The 23,661-nt window shown below is 42.5% G+C and overlaps 1 protein-coding gene across 1 annotated transcript in view; it reads right to left on the minus strand.

The window, feature by feature from the left end:
• Nucleotides 1-23,661, minus strand: part of GREB1L (GREB1 like retinoic acid receptor coactivator) — a 3,215,862-nt gene that overhangs the window by 737,684 nt on the left and 2,454,517 nt on the right. Inside the window, exon 22 of the mRNA XM_044065377.1 lies at nucleotides 2,708-3,047. Coding sequence (XP_043921312.1) covers nucleotides 2,708-3,047 — 340 coding nt within the window. The remainder of the gene's footprint in view (nucleotides 1-2,707; nucleotides 3,048-23,661) is intronic.

A 23,661-nucleotide genomic window follows, 5' to 3' on the forward strand; every position in this document is an offset into this window, starting at 1 on the left:
TATCAGGTTTGGCAGGAGCCGGAGGGAGAGAATCAGGGGCTGTACTAACATCATTGTACACATCATCAATAACATTCAAAACAGGAGGTATAGCTAAGGGCCTATGCTGAGGTAAATGTAAAAAGGTCCTTAATCTCTTTCTAGAATCAGAAAATTCCTGACCCTGCCACTGAAAATGCTCTCTCATAGAGTGTAGTGTCTCACCAAAGGAAAACTCTTCAGGAGGGGAGGCCGAAGGTATAGATTCTTCAGCATCAGAATCCTCGTAGGCCGAATAAGCCTCCTCCTGGTAATCTGACAACACAGATCCATCTGTAGACTCATCTGAAGACTGTTGGTCAGAGGGCTCAGTCCTGGGCCTTTTGTCTGGTGGTGGTTGAGAGCCCCTGTCCGGGTGAGGCTGAGATCCTCTAATTAAAGAAATAAGATCCTCTGCAAGGCTGAGGATCTGAGAACTAGAAGAAGGTCTCTGAGAAGTAGTCTTGGGAGGCAAAGCTTTAGCAAGTTTAGCAGCTTTAGCCCTGGAAAAAGCCTTAATGGACATGGATGCAGGGGGTCTGGCTGCACCACGTGCAGGAGTAGACTTGTCCAAAGGAATGGTGTCGGACATTTCCTGGACACTGGTTTCAGTAGGTAGCTCAGTAGCCGACTCAGCCAGAGCCTCCAGGGCCGCGGTGGTCGGTTGAGTGGATTCGGCTAAAGGAAGTACCGAGGATTCGGTTTCAGCCGAAACCGAGACACTCGCGGTAGGCCTAACCGTGGTTTCAGCCGAAACCGCGGGCCGCGAGTGTCGGTCCTTTTCCTTCCGTTTTTTCACCAAATGCGAAGTCGGAGTCTCCAACGGCATCTTATATGCGAAATTAGCCCCAAAGAATTCCTCTGCAAACTCCGACTGACGTCTAAGAGTTCGTCGGTTGAAGGAAGCACAGGCTGAACAGGCCGAGACGTCGTGGTCTGGGCCTAAACAAGGGAGGCAGTAAGAGTGAAAATCCTTATGAGGTATTTGTTTCCCACAAGTTAAACAATTATTTACTTTATCTGACATCGGCTGAGGCAAGAAAGAGTCCCCAGCGGGGTACTTAGCTTTTTCGAAGTCTTCGGTAGCTGAATCACAGGATCTGACCGACCGGCACTTGCGAACTGCTTCTGCTTCGGGCACCGCGCGGCAAGAAAGACTGAGGAAAATGGCGTCGGCTGATGCTTTTATACCCCAGACGCTCTGACGTCGGGGAAAGTGCAACATCAGCCGAGGCCAGACCCAGACTTTGGAATCCGGCCGACCAAAAGGCTGCCTGAGGCAGGACAACCCATATGTTATGACTGCAGATGCATCCTTCAAGGACATCAGAGGGTGAGTGCTGAGAGGAAAAATAGGTATGAGAGTAAACTGCGCACATGGCCCCGCTCACTGAACCTCAAAAGACTACTGTATCATTTTTGTGGCACTCTTAGGTTGCTTAATGTAAACAGCAACATGAAACTGATGCAGTACTACAGCAGTGGTCATGACAACATTAAAAAGTCATCTGATAAAAGCCAGCTACATAACACAGCTTGAAGGGTTTCCCCAGAGACAGCAAGTCAACACAGGTAAACATTACACCCGGTAAACAGTAGTGATACAGCTTTGAAAATAATTAGTTGTCAGGAGAAAACAAAACAAATAAGAAGAAATCATTTACCCTGTATTACTAGGTTATCAAACAATGGCTTTAAATGGCACACTTAACCAGTTACTGCTAAAAAGCATGTTTCAGGCAATGGAATAACCTCAAGATACAAATATAACCTGTTCTCCACAATGCCATTTAGCCACTGTTACCTATCAATTACAGGTGATCATAGCAATTTTCAGCTACTGAAGCCTTTAAAATGGAAACAGTAAGAGGCATGTAATAAACCTACACAGCTCTACTAAATACTACCAATACACTATCAATGTCATTTAGCAACAATGCACACGGAAGAAGCACACTTTAGAAGTACTCAGAACAACAGGCACAAATCAGGTAAATTATGAAGCAAAAAATTAAATGCACATCTCCCCAGTTGAGGTCCGAAGGATATCACAGCAGCGTTTTTAGTGGACTGACAACAAAATTGAAGCAGAAGGCTTCAACATAGTGTTTAGGAGACAGTAAGCTGTGGTAGCAAAAGTTACAGCATTCATTTGACTAATTTTGCCCAAGATAAAGTAGAAACTGGACATATTTTAATCAGCTAAAAAAAAAAAAACAGAAGTACAACATGGGCTCCATCTACAGGCCTAGCTATCTGATTAACTGCAAGGTTATTAGCTGTTGAAGGAATCTACCAATTAGGAAAAGCAACATAACACTTTAAAATAATTTTACTCTTTAAAAGGGACTGCATACTTCATACAGCTATAATACAAAGAAAATATGGAAATGCAACTATTTATGCTGTAAGCTACAATTTTAACACAAAATGTGAAAATTAAAAACAAGATAGAGCAGAACAGGTTAGTGAAGCACAGTCAGTAAAATCTATTTATGTCCTCCACCCTTAGTCACAGCCCTGAGATAAAAAAAAAAATCCCACTATTAAATAAATCAGTATGCAATAAACTTTATAGACTTTATCAGACTTCATTAAAGGGACATGCTGGCAATTGACTTAAAAATGAATGCTACTGACCACAGTAGCAAAAGGTTTTGCACAAGTGAAATGCATGCAAAACACTTACCTTAATCCTGGTAACAAAGTGCTTAGCAATATTCAGCTCTCCATTGGGGTTTCCCAGAATGACTTCAAAGCGATACTGCAAACCAAGTTTATCACGGACTTCCTGTAACCTCTCTTTTGCTAACATTGCCAGCTGCAGAGATGGAACCCTAATAATCAGCATGTGACCTTGGCCATTCTTATCTTTTCCAGGGGTGCCAATAAGGTCTTCCATGACAGCCAAAATTTCTGGTGTTGTGTAATTTCTGAGTGAGGGGACACAGGTTAGTGCCATCAGAGCCTCTGAGTACTGCTGAATCAGCAAATAGCAGCGGATTACCATACTGTGCAGTCGAGGGTACCTACAAGACAGAGCAGGATTACTTAAGAGATAGCACAATAGCCATACAGTACAGCAATACAAAACGTCTCCTTTTGGAGTCCCTCAGTGATCACCTCCCTGTATATGCAAACAGACTGAACCCATCATGTCATAAACACTTACAACTTGCTTAGAACTTCCCATAGCCTCACTAAATTTAACCCTGATATACTTAACATAATTCTCCGCTCTTTTAACTGGTGCAGCCTGAAAAATACTCCACTTGATGAAGCTGTACACAAATTTAACTCACTTTTCCTGAAAACCCTCAGTAGTCTAGCTCCAACTAGAAACAAAGAAAAATCATACTCCCTGGTTATCCACTCAAAGCAAGCACCTGATGTATTAAAGAGATACAGCTTGGAAAGAATGGTTAATTTTATATATATATATATATATATATATATATATATATATATCCCCATATTCCCAAAACTTACAATACTTTGAAGAACTCTGTAACTGTATTAAAAGACAGATCACAGACAAGAAAATCTACTTCAGCAACCCCTTACTAAATCAGTCTTCCAACCCTAAAATATTCTGGTCTTCTGTTAATATATACCCCACCCTGGAACATCCACCACTCCTAATCCTGCCTTGAACAACACTCCCTCCAAAATAGCTGCTCAATTTACCATTGATTTTATAGAAAGTATTAAAAACCTTACTAAATATTTTCCTCACAACAATCCTGACATGCCCTCTCCTCAGACAGCAAATACCCCCTATTTCACCCTAAAACCCATCCCAACTGATAGAGATTAAATATTCTTTCCCTAAAGCAATTAATTGCATGTTTCATTGCAAATGATGTATGCTTCTTATTAATACAAGGTTTTGAAATAAATACTTCTCTGTAATAGCAGAAACTGCAAGGCTGACAACTTGCTTAAGCAAGCATGAAAGCAGTTAAGAATAGATAAGTAATAATGGCTACGTGTCTGACACCTGCGAAAATAAAACATGCTTAGTTAGTTTTACTGTAAATATGTTTGTCCAGTTAGCTTGTTTTTATGGGCTAGATGTAACTGTAAATGGCATCCTGTTATTTGGAACATACAAAGAAGGAAGTTGAGTAACAGACTTTTTGTAAAATTCTTCAGATACAGCAAGGAAGAAAATAACCAAAGGAGGACATGAAACAGAAATCAAACATGTAAACCGCAAGAACATTGAAAAACAACATCTGTTGCTTTCAAAAGATATACAAACTGGACATTATTTTTCTCTTTTTCAGAGATGTCTTAATCCAGGGTGCATGGATTTTGAGAGACTATATTCAAGCTATGTTATAATAGAATTGAAATGATCTCAGACAGTGTAACTGTTTGGACAGAATAAACTATAACGGAAGCAGCAACATGGTGCAAGTCTGGTGATTCTGACATTTTCACAACAATTTAACACCAACCTCCTACATCAAAATCACTACTTCTTAAACTGAAACCTTGATCTCCTTCAGTAGATAATCTCCCAATATAAGACCTCAAAGCAGGCAGCCAATTTCATAGCCTATACTGTGACTCTTTCTACTTAACAGATCTATCAAGGAATCATACATTCCTTCTCTATGAAAAAAATTCATCATCCACCTTCATAAAGGGGGACGCTCATCTGATATAACCAATTCCAATCGCCATATTATCCTCTCATAAAAAAGTATATTCATAGGCAACTTCAATATATTCTTCAGGAAAAGCTCCTCCCTACAGCACTACCACAGCCTTATTAACTTTTACAGATAACATTAAATCCAGAAATGAAGGCAAACTTGTTTTCCTCTATATTCCTTGATTTCTCTAAAGCTTTTGATCTAGTCTCTCATTAAGAATTCCTCTACAAATTTTCTTCCCTTGACCTATCACAGCTCACACAAACATGGTTTAAGAAATACTTAACCGATAGATACCAGTCTGTTAAATGTCGCTCTACTTTATCTACCTCCCTTCTTGTCAACACTGGTGTGCTATAGAGCACCATTCTTGGCCCTCTACTCTAATATATATCTAACAATTTACATAATCATCTCAGCAACTTTCCCTCATACAGTACGCTGATAATTCCACCCTAACATGCATTTCTGACAAACTAATACATCTTCAGAGAAATATTCCAGAAGGCTTTAATTCTGTTGAAATTAGCTACAGGATAATCACCTGCTATTAAATCCCCCAAAAAACAAATTACTTCTCTTTTTTTCTAAAATCCCATTTCCATGGAAAAAAAAAAATGTATTCCTTAAATAATACCATGATTGAAGTTACTCCATATACAAAACTACTCGACAAGACAATCAATGACACTACTAGTGCACAAGTCCAGAAATTCCTGGACTTTGTCAATAAAGACGTCCCAGAACAAATCACTCAAAGGTCAAAATACCCACTTGTCCTTATTAATATGAGGGCATCCTGCACTATCCCTTTGCACATCAGCAAATCAAACTTCATCAGAAATACCTGGCTTAAAAGATAAAAACTCTCCTGCAGCATCAACAGAACAGTTTGGAGGGACAGATATACCTTGCAGAGGATACTGATGCTCTGGAACAGACTTCCTATCTATGTAAAACAAAGCTCATCCTTGCCCACATTCAAGCACAACTTGGATCTATGGATGGGAAACAGGAAACTTACTCAGTGACTACTGCTGTACTATTAATAGATATAGGCAGCTCCTAAATGTTTTTGCCATGTATGAGTCCCCTCAATTTATCTATGGCATGATCCCAGGTCCTCTGACTAGAGATAACATATACTTATCAATCATTGGATGGGTAAGATCAATTTAATACCAAATGGGATTGGTTAATTCAAGCACCATAAAGAGACACTGTACCTGCAAGGGCAGCTAATGTAGTATTTACCTAAGGAAAAAAAAGTGGTATTAATATTTTACAAATGCTGCTAAAAAAAAAAAAAATAAAGAGGCTGGGTTCAAAGTGGATAAACTCAGCTATCGGAGTTAGACCATGGGGCCCAAGCAATAAAAATGTTTATCCTCCTGCTTTTCTTATATTTATTTTAAATAACCACTTCACTTACTACATTTCTCTTTGCCAACTTTAGATATAGTGTTACTCAATTTAAAAGTTTGAAAACAAAGCCTAGGATACGGTTATATAAATCAAGCCTTTCTCAGAGTTGGGGGGGGGGGTTAACGATGCCTGATTTGCATCTCTTATTTGGCAACTTGGTAAACACAGCAATTTAAATGATATGATTTGGAAGACTATGCTGCAGGAATGGGATGAACAGGTGGCCTTTTATTCTTCATTATTGCGACAGTTAAAGGTGCTGATAAAATTGAAATAGGTAACGAAATAAGGAAAACTTGATCATTTGTTCATGGCAATAGGCTAATCAAAGGTGATCAGTTCACTCACTAAGGTATGCATGGCTCAAGGTGTGTGTCACATGACAGACTGAGGTGTGGTTGTATAAATGGCCAAAGACTAATTATTAGAGTCAGGTGTTGCAGGGGAGCGGTTTTCCTCCAAGCAAAGAATTATACAACAGGATTAACAGGGGGAAGGGAGACAGTTTGCTGTTTGGAAGGTTAAAATCTACTTACACAGTGTTCACAAAACATGGGTAAGGCACAGCAGAGGTACTGGTCTTACTACTGAAGTGAGAAAATTCTTAATGGCTATACTGTTTAACTTAACTATTTTGGTACAAACCACAACACAAACGCACACACACACACTGACATGTACAGTGTCTAAAATAGTGGAGGCTTAAGACCCAAGTTTTGTGAACTTTACAGTAATAAATCGAAAGCAAATGAAAGCAAATCTGTACTTTGGAACAGAAAACACAATGTATTAAAAGGCCCAATAGAGGTCTTCACTTTCAGCATGTCCTTGAAATGGAAAACAGCAAGTCTTCACTCCTGCAAAGGCTCTTCCACTGTACCAAGAGACCAGTGTCCCTTCCATGCAACACTTGCTCATTATGTGTTAAATGGCAAACGTCTCTTCCAGGCAACTCTCCTGTGTACTGACAGGCAAACATCTCTTCCAAAAAATTCACTTTCTTCCACACAAGTCAACCCTTTGCACTGACGGACAATATCTCTGATTTGTACCATAACAACCACATCTTGGGTTACTGCTAGTACACCTTTTCACTTGATTGCCTTAATGGCAGGTACAACTCTCCTAGCTCATAAATTACAGACAAGCACTCAAACAACACATCGCATCAGAACAGCACTATATACACACATGTACTTATATTATTAAACCGCTACTAAGTCACAATACATGAAATGCTTGGCTCCATACTTTCACTGGTTATGACAACTGGATAATTTATCCACATTGGCATTCTTTGTAAAAAGTCTGCATTTGACTGCGAATTTAAAGGGATGTAGGGAAAAAGCCAACCTGTTCATCTTACTATTGGCATCCTTTTGTTTGTGTAGCCATTGTAAGGATGCATAATCAGAGATTAGCATAAAACTGTGACATAAGTAGTAGTAGTATAGTGACGCGAGTGCTCATTTAATGCCAGGGCACTCATGTTCAACAGCAGAGTACTTCACAAATAACCTACTTACTGCTAAAAGTGTAGACTGAGTGCTTGTTAACATATATTTCTTGTGAAAGTACAATCTATTTCCACTTCAGAGGCACCCCTATAAACAATAAATATTTTGTCAAAGTCAGGATAAATAGCATGGGCTTTAAACATGGGATATCTTTTTAGTTGATTAAATACCTTGTCTTTTTCCACAGTCCATCTGACTTGAATGATGCTTTCCACTTTTTAAGGTCACTTACAGGACAGACTAACAATAATCTTATTTTTTTAACCAGGGAGGTCCACTGGACAGCCGGTCCTTTTTAGGGGTAACCTGGAAGCACAGTGTCTGGTTAAGTGACATGCTCAAGGTGTCACAGGAGGCAAATGAGAGCGCTGAGGGACTCGCACCCTGTATCACAGGAACTATACCTCACAGCCTGAAACTCTTTATCAAATGCCAGACTTAAGACAGACTACAGAAGCAACACTGGACAGAAACTTCTTATAACAGCCCATTGTCTCTTGGATAGAGTATTGGCCAATTCTTCATGGCTAGTATCTTATTTGTTTGGGGATTAATTTCCCCTCTCCCAATCACGTAATATTAATATCTTGGATCTGGCTTTTGTCAATCACAACATACCTTTCTGTATGCTACCACCAAAAGGGATAGGTTAATTCAAGCACTAAAAAGGAAAGCGGCTAGTCTTAAAGTAACAAACAAGAACACGATAAGATAATGCTACTGCAGTGTGTGGTGGTTTTTAGCAGAACAGTTAAAGTAAACAGTACACCCGCTAAAAATTTTCCCACTTCAGTATTAAGACAGTACAGTTGTGTACACTTACCATAAATGTAGATGTTCGAGTGTATTCACTGTTGCAGTCATTACATTTGGGTAATCCTGCTGGCAGGTTGCCCGCAGCCGGCCTGAATTCCAAAGTCTTGGGTCCTGTGTCAGCTGCTGTCGCCCCTTCCCTGACGTCAGGTCATCAGGGGTATAAAAGAAGCAGCCAACACCATTTTCATCAGTTTTTCTTGCCCCAGATGTCAGGTGCCCCCAAAAAGAGTAGCCAAACTTTATATATATATATATATATATATATATATATATATATATATATATATATACACCAATATAAATTTTACCTTCATCTATAAGCAAATACACCACATATGTAGTATAGAGAAGGAAAGATAAGATCCAAAAGAAAAAAGGGGGAAGGCGGGTGGGTAACCTGGACTGCAACAATGAATACACTCGAACATCTACATTTATGGTAAGTGTACACAACTGTATGTTCTTCGTGTTTCACTGTTGCACTCATTACATTTGGGTAGAATCCCAAAGCTATGGTTGGGTGGCTGGAGCTAAACAGCATTAGGTGCGGCTATAAGGCCCTGCAGAACTGCAGTGGCAAAGCCTGTCCTGGACTTAGAGAGGCAAATGATAATGCATTGTAAAGGTGTGAACAGAACTCCAAGTAGCAGCCTCTAGAATGTCTTTGGTTGGTACTCCTCTGAGGAAGACTGCCAAAGTAGCTGCAGCTCTGGTGGAATGAGACTTAATGCCCTTGGGCACAGGTTTACCGTGGTGTAAGTAGCAGAAACGAATGCAGTGGCTTATCCACTTTATAATAGTCTGCTTTGAAATAGCCTTTCCTTCTGATCCTGCAGCATATGCCACTAGTAATTGCTCAGTTTTTCTTAGAGCTTTAGTCCTGCTCAAGTAGAATCTTAGCTGTCTGTGCACGTCCAAGGAATGCAGAATTATTTCCCCCTTGTTCTGCAGATTTGGATAAAAGGCTGGCAGATGAATAGTCTGGTAAAGAGCCACACTGGAAACCACCTTAGGCATAAATGTTGGATTTGTCCTCAGAGACACCCTATCTGGGTAAAATATGATAAAAGGTTCTACAGCCATGAGGGCCTGTAACTCTGAAACTCTTCTTGCTGTAGTAATTGCTAGTAGCAGAGCTGTTTTCCATGATAAGAACTTTATATCAGTGGTGGCAGCTGGTTCAAATGGAGGCAGGGTGAGCTTTTCCAACACATAATTGAGGTCCCATGCAGGTATTGGTGATCTTCTAGGAGGCCTTAAATTTTTTGCTCCTCTAAGATACTGCTTTAGTAAAGGATGAGAAAAGATCGGTGGCTCTGTACTGTAATGAGCCGAAATGGCAGAGGCATGAATTTTAATTGATGAAAAAGATAGGCCCTTGTCAAGCATCTCAGTTAAATATTGTAATATCTGAGGAATATTTGGTTCTGCTGTATCAGTCCTTGTGCTTGATTCCAAGCATAGAATCTCTTCCATTTATCAGCATAAGATTTTCTAGTACTAGGCCTTCTGGCTTCCAATATGACATCCATCACAGCTTTACTGAGAGGTGTTGCTTGTATAACTATATGATCAGCCATGCTGCCAGGTTCAGTGTCTGTAGTTGATTGTGCAGGATCTGATTGTTTTGCTGGGACAGTAGTTGAGGTCTTTGAGGTAAGGTCCAAGTTGGGTATTGAGACACGTTCCTTAGGATTAGGTACCAGTATTGGCAGGGCCAGTCAGGGGCAATTAGTATCATTTTTGGTTTTTCACGTCTGACTTTTAGGAGGACCTTGGGAAGAAGAGGCAGAGGAGGAAAGGCGTAAACTGATAGGTTTTTCCAACTGAAGGATAGGGCAGCCACTTTCCATGCTTGTCTGTGATAAGTCCTTGTGCAGAATCTTTTCAATTGATAATTTTGAGGAGAGGCAAATAGATCTATGTCTGGGCTCCCCCATTTCTTTGTTATCATGCTGAAGACTTGTGGATCTAGTTTCCACTCGTGAGGATCCATAAGGTTTCTGCTTAAATCGTCTGCCAGAGTATTTTGCTTTCCTGGCAGGAATTGAGCTTGAAGATGTATTTGTTAAGTCAAAGCTGTGTCCCACAGTGTCATGGCTAATCTGCAAAGGGGGTATGAGTGTGTGCCCCCCTGCTTGTTTATATACATGACCGTGGTGTTGTCCGTCTTTATCAGTAATTGTCCTGGATGAAGTAAGTCCTTGAAGGCTGTTAGGGCATTTTGAACAGCTAGCATCTCTTTCTGGTTGATGAGTAGATGCATTTGTTTTGGTGCCCATAAGCCATGAATGCATCTTCCTGCCATGTGGGCCCCCCAGACATAATCTGATGCATTTGTTAAGGTTTGGCTGGCAGTGGGTAAAGTGAAGGTCAGTTCCATGTTTTGGTGACATGCCTTTGCCCACCATAGAAACTCCTGTTGTAGGCAGGGAATGAGAGGAATCAATGTTTCTAGACAGTGACAATGTTGACTCCATAAACTTTTTAGGTACTATTGCAGTTTTCTCATGTGCAGTCTTGCATATGCAATCAGTAGGATGCAGGATGCCATGAAGCCCAAAGCCTGCAGAATTTGTCTTGCAGATAACTGGGTTTTTGCTGCCATCAGTATGAAGTAAGTAGTCAGTTGCCTTTGCTTGTCTGGTGTGAGGTAAGCCATCTGGACAGTTGTATTCAAGCTTGCACCCAGGAATGTTATCTTTTGAGAGGGTACCAGTTGTGACTTCTTTTCATTTATTGTGTACCCTAGGCATGTTAGAAGCCTTTTCACAAACGCCAGGTGTTGAAGAAGAATGTCCTTGTTCTCTCTGTTTGAATGAGACAGTCGTCCAAGTAAGGATATATTTGAATACTTCTTTGTCTACAAAATGCAATTACTGGTGCCAGGCATACTGTAAAGACCCTGGGCGCAGTAGATAAGCCAAAGGGCAGTGCAGAGAATTGGTAATGCATTAAGCCAGCCTTGAATCTGAGGTATCTTCTGCACGATTGTCTTATTGGGACATGCAGGTATGCCTCTTTCAGGTCTAATGTCACCAGCCAAGCATTCCTGCCCAGCATGGGCAGAAGCTGCTGCAAAGTCAGCATTTTGAATTTTGGAATGTCCAGGTATGTGTTCAAAATCGATAAATCCAGTATTTGCCGCCAAGCCTTGTCCTTTCGGGGTACCAAGAACAGTCCTGAGTAAAAACCTTGTCCTTTTTCCTGTTCTGGTACTGGCTGAATGGCCCCCATATCCATGAGGGACGTAACCTGTTTCTGTGCCTCTGCCCATTGATGTTTTGGCAGATCTGGACAACTGTTTGCCATTGGCAGAGTATGGAAATGGAATCTGTATCCATGTGATACTATGTTTAGCACCCACTTGTCCTGGGTTATTAACTGCCAATTCTGAGCGAAACGTGCTAATTTCCCCCCTAAGGGTGCTGCCAAAAGATAAGTGCTTGGTGCAGGTAGAGGGAAGTCATTGCGACTATTTTCTGTAGGTTTGTGCTTTATCTCTTCCAGATTTGGAAGTAGAAGCGCAGCATTGCTTTGACCTGTATGAATCTTGCGCCTGGTATCTGGAACCCTTAGGGCATCTGGATTTGCCCCTTTGAGCTCTATCTGACACAGGAAAGGACCAATTGTTTTGTAGGCCAGTGTCTACTGAATCTTGGTGGCTGCACTTGTAAGAAGTCTTTTACAGTTTGCATAGACTTAGCTTTGTCTTCCATTTTCTTTAAAACCTCTTCTGCCTTAATTCCAAACAGAGTATCATGCTGTAAAGGTGCATCTAACAATTTAGCTTTTACATGATCAGGCAAATTTTGTTCCTTTAGCCAGGCATGCCTCCTAATCACAGATCCAGTAACTGCGGCTCTGCAGGAGGCCTCTAAGGAATCAAAACCACATTGCAAAGTATGCTTTCCAACCTGTTCAGCTGCATGCAATAATTCCTGCATTTCTTTATTTTCTGCACATTCAGAAATCATCATTTTCTGTTTTAGAAATCCCATAAAGTACAGTTTTGAGCCTACCATAAATGTAGATGTTCGAGTGTCTTCACTGCTGCAGTTATTACACTTGGGTTATCCTGCCATCAGGCAGGCCCCGCAGTCTGCCTGAGTTCCAAAGTCTTGGTCCGGCGTCGGTTGCTGTCACCTCTTCCCTGATGTCAGTGCGCCAGGGGTATACAAGCAGCAGCCGACGCCATTTTCTTCAGTCTTTCTTGCCTAGATGTCAGGTGCCCTCAAAATGGTAGGCAATGCATATTGCTAATAAAACATACAAAAAGGAAAAAAATAAAACCTTCAGTAACCAGCAAATACACCACATAGGCAGTATAGGTTAGTCCCAGATAAGAAAGAGGGGCTGGCGGGTGGGTAACCTGGACTGCAGCAGTGAAGACACTCGAAGATCTACATTTATGGTAGGTACAAAACTGTACTATATTCATCATGTTTCATTGCTGCAGTCATTACACTTGGGTAGAATCCCAAAGCTGAGTTTGGGTGGCTGGCTCTATAGAGGATTTGTTGTGGCTATGAGGCCCTGCAGCACTGCAGTGGCAAAGCCAGCTCTGGATCTAGAATAAAGAGGCAAATGGTAATGCTTGGTAAAGGTGTGCACTGAACTCCAAGTTGCAGCTTCCAAGATATCTTTGGTAGGTACTCATCTAGGGTAGGCAGTAGAAGTGGCGGTTGCCCTGGTGGAATGTGGTCTAATGTTACTAGGTACAGGTTTCCCATATTGTGTGTAGCAGAACCGGATACAGTGTCCTATCCATTTTGAAATGGTCTACTTTGAAATAGTCTTTCCTTGTGATCTTACAGCAAATGATACAAACAATTGTTCAGATTTTCTGAAAGCTTTTGTTTTCTCCAAGTAGCGCAATTGCCTGTGTATGTCCAAGGAATGCAGAAGTCTCTCCCCTTTATTCTGGGGATTTGGATAAAATGTTGGCAAGTGAATAGTTTGGTTAAGAGCCACACTGGATACCACCTTAGGCATAAAGGTAGGGTTTGTTCTTAAAGAAACCCTGTCTTGGTGGAAAATGATGAAAGGCTCCACTGCCATTAGTGCCTGCAGTTCTGAGACTTTTCGTGCTGAGGTTATTGCCAGAAGCAGAGCAGTTTTCCACGATATATATTTTAACTCTGCTGAATTGGCTGGTTCAAAAGGAGGCAAAGTGAGCTTTTCCAAAACAAAATTGAGGTCTCAAGTTGGTGTTGGTGCTGTCCGGGGCGGTCTTATGTTTTTAGCCCCTCTGAGGTACTGCTTTAGCAATGGGTGAGAGAAAATAGGAGGATCTGTGTTATAATGAGCCGAGGTGGCAGAAGCGTGAATCTTAATGGATGAGAAGGATAGTCCTTTGTCCAGCATCTCAGTCAAGTATTGTAGTATCTGAGGAATGTTGGGAACCAGAGGATCAAGGTTTTGAGCCTGGTTCCAGGCACAGAATCTCTTCCACTTTTCTGAATAAGATTTCCTGGTGCTAGGCCTCCTGGCCTCCAAAATGACATCCATAACAGCTTTAGAGAGAGAAGTTGTCTGTTTGGCTAATGAATCTGCCATGCAGCAAGGTTTAAGGTTTTGAGCTGACTGTGCAGTATCTGATTGTTTTGCTGAGTCAGAAGGTGTGGAATTTGAGGCAAACTCCAAGGTGGGCCTTGAGCTAAGTTCTTTAAGATTGGGTACTAATGCTGGTGTGGCCAGTCTGGAGCAATCAGAATCATCTGTGGTTTTTCTTGTCTGGCTTTTAGGAGTACCTTTGAAAGGAGAGGCAGAGGTGGGAAGGCATAAACATTTAGACTTTTCCAGCTGAACGAAAAAGCATCCACTTTCCATGCTTCTGTGTGATTAGTCCTTGTGCAGAATTTTTGTAGTTGGTAATTCAGTGGTGAGGCAAAATGATCTATATCCAGGCAACCCCATTTTTGCATTATCATGCTGAAAACTGGTGGATTTAATTTCTTCACGTGAGGATCCATGATGTTTCTGCTTAAGTCGTCTGCCAGAGTGTTTTTCTTTCCTGGCAGGAATTATGCTTGCAGATGAACTTGATAGGTTATAGCTGTGTTCCACGAGGTCATGGCTTGTCTGCATAGGGGGTAAAATGAGTGCCCCCTTGTTTGTTTATGTACCACATTACTGTGGTGTTGTCTGTCTTTAATAGTAATTGTCCTGGATGCAGAAGATCCTTGAAAGCTGTAAGGGCATTTTGTACAGCCAACATCTCTTTTTGTTTGATGTGAAGATGCATTTAGTCTGTGGTCCATTTGCCCTGAATACATTTTCCTGCCATGTGTGCTCCCCAGGCGTAATCCGAGGCGTCTGTTGTTAAAGTCTGCCTGGCTGTGGGAAGTGTAAAAGACTGACCCTTGTTAAGGTGACATGCCTGTGCCCACCATCGAAACTCCTGTTGTAGGCAGGGAATTAGTGGTATTACTGTCTCCAAGCTGTGAGAATGTTGAGACCAAACATTTTTTAGGTACCATTGTAATTTCCTCATATGCAGTCTTGCATATGGAATTAGTAGTATGCAGGATGCCATGAATCCCAAGGCCTGCAGAATTTTTCTTGCAGGGAGTTGGGACTTTGTTGCCATCAATTGAAAATACTGAGTCAGTTGTCCTTGTTTGTCTGGCATGAGATAGCCATCTGGACCATTGTATTTAAGCTGGCACCCAGGAATATTATCTCTTGTGAGGGCACAAGTTTTGATTTCTTTTCATTTACTGTGTACCCTATGCAACTTAATTTTTTTTACGAACACCAGATGCTGTAGAAGAATGTCCTTGCTCTCTGCTTGAATCAGGCAGTCGTCCAGATATGGATATATTTGAATTCCTTTTTGTCTACAAAATGCAATTACTGGTGCCAAGCACTTGGTAAAGACCCTGGGCGCGGTAGATAAGCCAAACGGCAGTGCAGAGAATTGGTAGTGCATTGAACCAGCTACGAATCTGAGGTATCTTCTGCAACTTTGTCTGATAGGGACATGCAGGTATGCCTCTGAGGTCCAAAGTAACAAGCCAAGCTTTCTTGCCCAACATGGGAAGGAGCTGTTGTAGTGTCAGCATTTTGAATTTCGGAACATCCAGGTAAGTATTTAAAGTGGAAAGGTCCAGAATGGGTCTCCAGGCTTTGTCCTGTGTACCAGTAAGAATCTTGAGTAAAATCCTTGTACTTTTTCCTGCTGTAGTACTTTTTGAATAGCTCTCATGTCCATGAGAGCTGTAATTTGTTTTTGTGCCTCTGCCCACTGATTTTGTGGCAGGTCTGGCATTCCTTTTAGCCTTGGAAAAGTGTGAAAGTGGAACCTGTAACCTTGAGACACAATATTTAGCACCCATTTGTCTTGGGTGATTGCTTGCCAGTTTTGAGAAAAAAAGTGCTAGTTTCCCCCCTAAGGGAGCTGCCAAAAGGGAAGAGTTTGGCATTGGAAGGGGGAAGTCATTGGGACTGTTTCCTGTAAGGTTGTGACTTGTCCTCACCTCCTTTTGGGTTTGAAGCACCCCACTGTCGTGGTCTGTAAGAGCCTTATGGCTGAGATCTGTCTCTTGGGCGTCTGTATCTGCCTCTTTGTGGCCTGTCTGACACTGGAAAGGACCAATTCTTTGTAGGCCAATTTCTGCTAAATCGTGGTGGCTGTACCTGTAAGAAATCCTTCACTGTTTGCATAGATTTTGCCTTATCCTCCATTTTCTTTAATACCTCTTCTGCCTTAATACCAAATAAATTATCTTGCTGCAAAGGAGCATCCAATAATTTTGCCTTAACATGATCTGGTAAACTTTGTTCTTTTAACCAAGCATGCCTTCGAATCACAGATCCAGTAACTGCTGCTCTACAAGAAGCTTCTAATGAATCAAAACCACATTGCAAAGTATGCTTTCCCACTTGTTCAGCTCCATACAATAAATCCTGCATTTCCTTAGTCAGGTTGTTCTGCATTTGTACTCATTTTCTGTTTTAATTGAGACAGTAAGTATTGTTGATATTTAAGCATGTGAAACTGGCAATTAAGAGCCCTCACTGCTAAAGTTGCAGAGGTGTAAACTTTCTTTCCCCATCTGTCTAATGATCTAGAGTCCCCTATCCGAGGGAACTGGATTCTTAGCCGTGGAAGCCTTAACCCCTTTGGGACCCTGGGAAATAGTTTCTGGGTCAGCAACAGGGTTTTTATAAAGAAATTTGTGAGTCAGGGACTCTGTAGTACCTTTCTGGCTTGACTGGAGCTGGGGGTAAAGAATCAGGATTTAAACTAGATTCAGAGAACACATCATCTACAATGTCCAATACTGGCGAAATAGCAAGGGGCCTGTGCTGAGGCAGTAAAAGAAAGTCTCTGAGCCTTTTCTTGGATTCTGAGTAATCCTGGCCCTCCCAATGGAAATGATCCCTCATGGTATGTAAAGTTTCCCCAAAAGAGAATCCTCAGGAGGAGAGGCTGAAGGAATTGATTCTTCAGCATCAGAATCCTCAAAGGGGGGTAAAGAATATCCCTGGTCTAAAGAGGAATCAGAATATATTGAAACCTGGTCAGAGGAATCATAGTCTGTATCCTGCCTAGGCCTTTTATCAGGAGGGGGATGGGAACCCCTGAACAGAGTTATCAAGTCTTCGGACATTTTGAGCATCTGTTTTTTTAGGCATGGAGGCCTGTCCAGGTGAATGCTGTACTTGCATCTTTGTCTTTAATGTAGGTTTAGTCTTGGCTGTAGTTGCAATGGTAAGTTGAGTAGGCCTGAAAACACAATCAGAAGCCGATGCCTGCTCAGCGGCTCCGGACCCATCTGAAGGGTTAATCTCCGTTGGCCCAACACCTTGAGTATCCAGAGGCCTAGGCACGTCCACGTGGGAGTCGGTCGCGGCCTGGGGTTCTGAGGTAGTGGGTGTCAGGGGCTGTGAAAGCGCCTCACTGAAAACTGGCGACTGGCCTAGAAGAGGCTTCATCGTCAGTTTTGGGCCTCGGATGCCGGTCCTTATCTTTATCTTTGTGTTTTTTGTGCATTCCGATTGTCGGTTGTTCCGACGGCATTGTATAATTAAACCTTCGGCCAAAGTAATGGCGAGCAAAATCAAACCGACGTTTAATAGTGCGTTTGTTAAATTTAGCACAAAACTGACAACTAGTGACGTCGTGATCTGGGCCTAGGCATGGAATACCGTAAGAATGAAAATCCTTATGAGGTATTTGCTTCCCACAAGAAATACAATTATTAACTTTTACTGACATCTGTCTGAGGTAAGGAAAAAGTTTCCCCAATGGGGTACTTAAGCTTTATTGAAGACTTCGGTTCTGAAATCAAACTTGAAATCTCAGGAGTCGGCCAAGCGGCACTTGCGAAAGTACAGTTTTGCAACTACCATAAATGTAGATGTTCGAGTGTATACACTGCTGCAGTCATTACACTTGGGTTATCCTGCCGTCAGGTGGTCCCCCAGTTGGCCTAAGTTTCAAAGTCTTGGTCCGGCATCGGTTGCTGTTGCCTCCTCCCTGACATCAGTGTGACAGGGGTATATAAAATGCAGCAGACGCCATTTTCTTCAGTTTTTCTTGCCCCAGATGTCAGGTGCCTCTAAATAGTAGGCAATTCCAATTGCTAATAAAACATACATAAGAAAAGCAAAAAACAACTTACAGCTACCAGCACATACTCCCCATAGGTAAGGGTAGAAGAGATAGGTATGTACCAGCCAGTAAGAGGGGAAGGAGGGAGGGTAACCTGGACTGCAGCAGTCTATACATTCGAACATCTACATTTATGGTAGGTACAAAACTGTACAATGTTCATCGTGTTACACTGCTGCAGTCATTACACTTGGGTAGAATCCCAAAGCTGAGGTGGGGTGGCTGGTTCTATAAGGCATTAGGGGTGGCTACAAGGCCCTGCAGCACTGCAGTGGCGAAGCCAGCTCTGGATTTAGAGTATAGAGGCAGATGGTAATGCTTAGTGAAGGTATGTACAGAACTCCAAGTTGCTGCTTCCAAAATATCCTTGGTAGGTACTCCCCTGAGGTAGGCAGTTGAAGTGGCTGTTGCCCTGGTGGAGTGAGATCTAATGCTGCTAGGTACAGGTGTTCTATGGTATGTGTAGCAGAAACGTATACAATGTCCTATCCATTTTGAAATAGTCTGTTTTGAAATGGCTTTTCCCTGTGCTCCTGCAGCATATGCTACCAATAATTGCTCAGATTTTCTGAAAGCTTTGGTTTTGTCCAAGTAGAAGCATAACTGCCTGTGAATGTCCAAAGAGTGCAGTAGTCTCTCTCCTTTATTCTGTGGTTTAGGATAAAAAGTTGGCAGGTGAATAGTTTGGTTTAGAGCCACACTGGAAACCACCTTTGGCATAAACGTAGGGTTAGTTCTTAAAGACACCCTGTCCTGGTGGAAAATGAGGAAAGGTTCCACTGCCATTAGTGCCTGTAATTCTGAAACTCTTCGTGCTGATGTTATTGCCAGGAGCAGAGCAGTTTTCCAAGAGATATATTTTAATTCTGCTGTGTTAGCTAGCTCAAAAGGAGGTAAAGTTAGTTTTTCCAAAACAAAGTTGAGGTCCCAAGTTGGAGTTGGTGCTCTACGGGGTGGTCTTATGTTTTTAGCCCCTCTGAGGTACTGTTTTAACAGAGGATTAGAGAAAATTGGTGGAGCCATGTTGTAATGAGCAGAGATGGGAGAAGAGTGGATCTTGATGGATGAGAAGGAGAGGCCTTTGTCCAGCATCTCAATTAAGTATTGTAGTATCTGAGGAATGTTTGGGACAAGAGGGTCAAGGCTGTGAGCTTGGTTCCAGGCACAGAATCTCTTCCATTTATCCGAATAGGCTTTCCTGGTACTAGGCCTTCTGGCCTCCAGAATGACATCCATAACAGCTTTGGAGAGAGGCATTGCTTGCTTGACTAAGGAATCTTCCATGCAGCTAGATTTAAGGTCTTTAGCTGGCTGTGTAGTATTTGATTGTTGTACTAAGTCAGCAGATGTGGGATTTGAGGCAAAAACCAGGGTGGTTCTTGTGCTAAGCTTCTTAAGATTGGGTACCAGTGCTGGCGTGGCCAGTCTGGTGCAATCAGGACCATCTTTGGCTCTTCTTGCCTGGCTTTTATGAGCGCATTTGGCAGGAGAGGTAGTGGTGGGAAAGCGTATACTTGTAGGTTCTCCCAGCTGAATGAGAGGGCATCCACTTTCCATGCTTGTGGATGGTAACTCCTTGTGCAGAATTTTTGTAGCTGGTAGTTTATTGGGGATGCAAACAGATCTATGTCCGGGCTCCACCATTTCTGTGTTACCATTCTGAATATTTGTGGATTCAATTCTCATTTGTGGGGATCCATGATGATTCTGTTTAAGTCGTCTGCCAGTGTGTTTTTCTCTCCTGGCAGGAATTGTGCTTGCAGATGAACTTGAAGGTTTATAGCTGTGTTCCACAAAGTCATGGCTTGTCTGCATAGGGGGTAGGATTGACTGCCCCCTTGCTTGTTTATGTACCACATAACTGTAGTGTTGTCTGTCTTTAGCAGTAGTTGTCCTGGATGCAGCAGGTCCTTGGAAGCTATAAGGGCATTTGTACAGCTAGCATCTCTTTTTGATTGATGTGAAGATGCCTTTGTTCTGCGGGCCACGTGCCCTGAATACATTTGCCTGCCATGTGTGCTCCCCAGGCGTAATCCAATGCATCTGTTGTCAGTGTTTGACTGGCTGTGGGTTGTGTAAAAGGCTGTCCCTTGTTGAGGTGACAAGCTTGAGCCCACCATTGAAACTCCTGCTGAAGGCAAGGGTTTAGTGGTATAACTGTTTCCAAACTTTGACAGTGTTGAGACCATACATTCTTTAGGTACCATTGTAGTTTCCTCATACGCAGTCTGGCATATGGAATTAGTAGTATGCAGGATGCCATGTAACCCAAGGCCTGCAGAATCTTTCTTGCAGGGAGTTGGGTCTTTGTTGCCATCAATTGAAAGTATTGAGTCAGTTGTCCTTGCTTGTCTGGCGTGAGATAAGCCATCTGGGCCATTGTGTTCAAGCTGGCACCCAGGAATATAATCTCTTGTGAGGGCACTAGTTTTGATTTCTTTTCGTTTACTGTGTACCCCAGGCAACTTAATAACTTTTTTACATACACCAGATGCTTTAGAAAAATGTCCTTGCTCTTTGCTTGAATCAGGCAGTTGTCCAGGTACTGATAAATTTGAATTCCTTTCTGTCTGCAAAATGCAATTACTGGTGCCAGGCACTTTGTGAGGACCCTGGGTGCAGTAGATAAGCCAAAGGGCAGTGCAGAGAATTGGTAGTGCATTGAACCCGCTATGAATCTGAGGTATCTTCTGCAGTTTTGTCTGATAGGGACATGCAGGTATGCCTCCTTGAGGTCCAAAGTCACGAGCCAAGCTTTCTTGCCCAGCATGGGAAGAAGCTGCTGTAGTGTCAACATTTAGAATTTCGGAACATCCGGGTAAGTGTTTAGAGATGAAAGATCCAGAATGGGCCTCGAGGCTTTGTCCTTTCTGGGTACCAGAAAGAGTCTTGAGTAAAATCCTTGTCCTTGCTCCTGTGATGGTACCTTTTGAATAGCTCTCATATCCATGAGTGCTGTAATTTGTTTTGAGCCTCTGCCCATTGATTTGGTGGCAGATTTGGCATTTCTTTTAACCTTGGCAGAGTGTGAAAGTGGAACCTGTAACCTTGAAATACAATGTTGAGAACCCATTTATCTTTGGTGATCATTTGCCAATTGTGGTAGAAGAGTACCAGTTTTCCTCCCAAGGGGGCTGCCAAGAGGGATTTGTTTGGCAGCTGTAGTGGGAAGTCACTGGAGCTGATTTTTATATGGTTGGGGCCCGTCTTCCCCTTCTTTCTGGCCTGATGCAACCCATTGTTGAGGCCTGTAAGGACCTTGTGTTGGACCTCTACCTCTTGGATGTCTGTATCTTCCCCTTTGAGGTCTGTCTGTAATTGGAAAGGACCAATTCTTAGTTGGCCAGTTTCTGCTAAATCTAGGAGGCTGAACCTGTAAGAAATCCTTCACCGTTTGCATATATTTTGCCTTATCCTCTATTTTCTTTAATACCTCTTCTGCCTTAACTCCAAATAACACATCCTGCTGCAAAGGTGCATCCAATAATTTTGCTTTAACATGATCTGGTAACATATGTTCTTTTAACCAATAATGTCTTCTAATGACAGAGCCTGTAACTGCTGCTCTGCAGGAGGCCTCTAGAGAATCAAAACCACATTGCAAAGTATGCTTTCCCACTTGTTCAGCTGCATGCAATAAATCCTGCATCTCTTTAAAATTAGGAGGATCTGATTCTGGTAGCATTTGTTGTTTTAACTGAGACAGTAAAAATTGCTGATATTTTAGCATGTGAAACTGGCAATTTAAGGCTCTCATTGCTAAAGTTGCAGACGTATATACTTTCTTTCCCCATCTGTCTAATGCTCTGGAATCTCTGTCAGAGGGAACTGGATTCTTGGCTGATGAGGCCTTAACTCCTTTGGGTCCCTGAGAAATAGTTTCAGGGTCAGCTACAGGGCTTTTATACAGAAATTTATGTGAGTCAGGGACTCTGTAGTATCTGTCAGATTTAACAGGGGCTGGAGGTAGGGAATCAGGATTTAAGCTGGATTCAGTATACACATCATCCACAATATCTAACAATGGCGGAATAGCAAGGGGTCTGTGTTGAGGTAATAAAAGTAAGTCTCTGAGCCTTTTCTTGGATTCTGAGTAATCCTGGCCTTCCCAGTGGAAATGCTCCATCATGGTATGTAGGGTTTCCCCAAAGGAGTAGTCCTCAGGCGGTGAGGCTGATGGAATTGATTCCTCAGCATCAGAATCCTCATAAGGGGGTAAAGAGTATCCTAAGGGGTAAAGAGTATCCTAGGTCTGAGGGTGAATCAGAAGAGATGGACACCTAGTCGGATGAGTCATAGTCTGCATCATGTCTAGGCTTTTTATCACGAGGGGGATGGGACCCCCTGATCAGACTGATTAGGTCTTGGGTCATTTTGAGCATTTGTTTCTTAGGCATGGAGGCCTGTCCTGGAGAATGCTGTATTTGTTTATTTGATTTTAAAGGAGGCTTAGACTTAGCTGAGGGTTTAATGCTTAACTGAGTAGGTCTGAAGGCACCCTCTGAAGCTATGGGTTGCTCAGCTACTCCAGATCCCTCTGAAAGATTAGTCTCGGTAGGCTGAATAACTTGTACATCCGAAGGCCCAGCCATCTCCAAGTGGGAGTCAGAGGCGGCCTGTGGTTCTACAGAATCGGTCATCAGGGGCTGCGAAGGCACCTTGCTGAAAACCAGAGAACCGGCGACTGGCCTAGAAGACGCTTCGTCATCAGTTTTGGGCCTCGGATGCCTATCCTTGTCTTTGCGCTTTTTGTGTATTCCGGTCATCGGAAGTTCCGACGGCATGGTATAACTGAATTTTCTACCAAAATAATGTCGGGCAAAATCAAACCAACGTTTAATAGTGCGCTTGTTAAACCTAGCACAAAACCGACAACCAGTGACATCGTGGTCTGGGCCTAGGCATGGGATACAATAGGAATGGAAATCCTTATGAGGTATTTTCTTCCCACAAGAAATACAGTTATTAACTTTTACTGACATCGGTCTGAGGCAAGAAAAAGTTTCCCCAACGGGGTACTTAGCTTTGTAGAAGACTTCGGTTCTGGATTCGGAATGAAAATCTCAGGAGACGGCCGACCGGCACTTGCGAACTGCTTTTGCTTCGGGCACCGCACAGCAAGAAAGACTGAAGAAAATGGCATCGGCTGCATCTTATATACCCCTGTTGCACTGACATCAGGGAGGAGGTGACAGCAACCGACGCCGGACCAAGACTTTAGAACTCAGGCCGACTGGAGAACCACCTGACGGCAGGATAACCCAAGTGTAATGACTGCAGTAACACGATGAACATCTGCTTTTGCTTCGGGCACCATGCGGCAAGAAAGACTGAAGAAAATTGTGTCGGCTGCTTTTTATATACCCCTGGCACACTGACGTCAGGGAAGAGGCGACAGCAATCGACGCCGGACCAAGACTTTGGAACTCAGGCCGACTGCGGGCCTGCCTGACGGCAGGATAACCCGAGTGTAATGACTGCAGCAGTGAAACACGATGAACATCATGTTATTGATACATGAGCATATGAAATTGACAGTCTAAGGCCCTTCTTGCCAATGCAGCAGATGTATAAACCTTTTTACCCCATTTATCCAGTG

The sequence above is a fragment of the Protopterus annectens genome, chromosome 3.part0 (genome assembly GCF_019279795.1).
Source record: "Protopterus annectens isolate FY-2018-M chromosome 3.part0, PAN1.0, whole genome shotgun sequence".
NCBI lineage: Eukaryota > Metazoa > Chordata > Ceratodontiformes > Protopteridae > Protopterus > Protopterus annectens.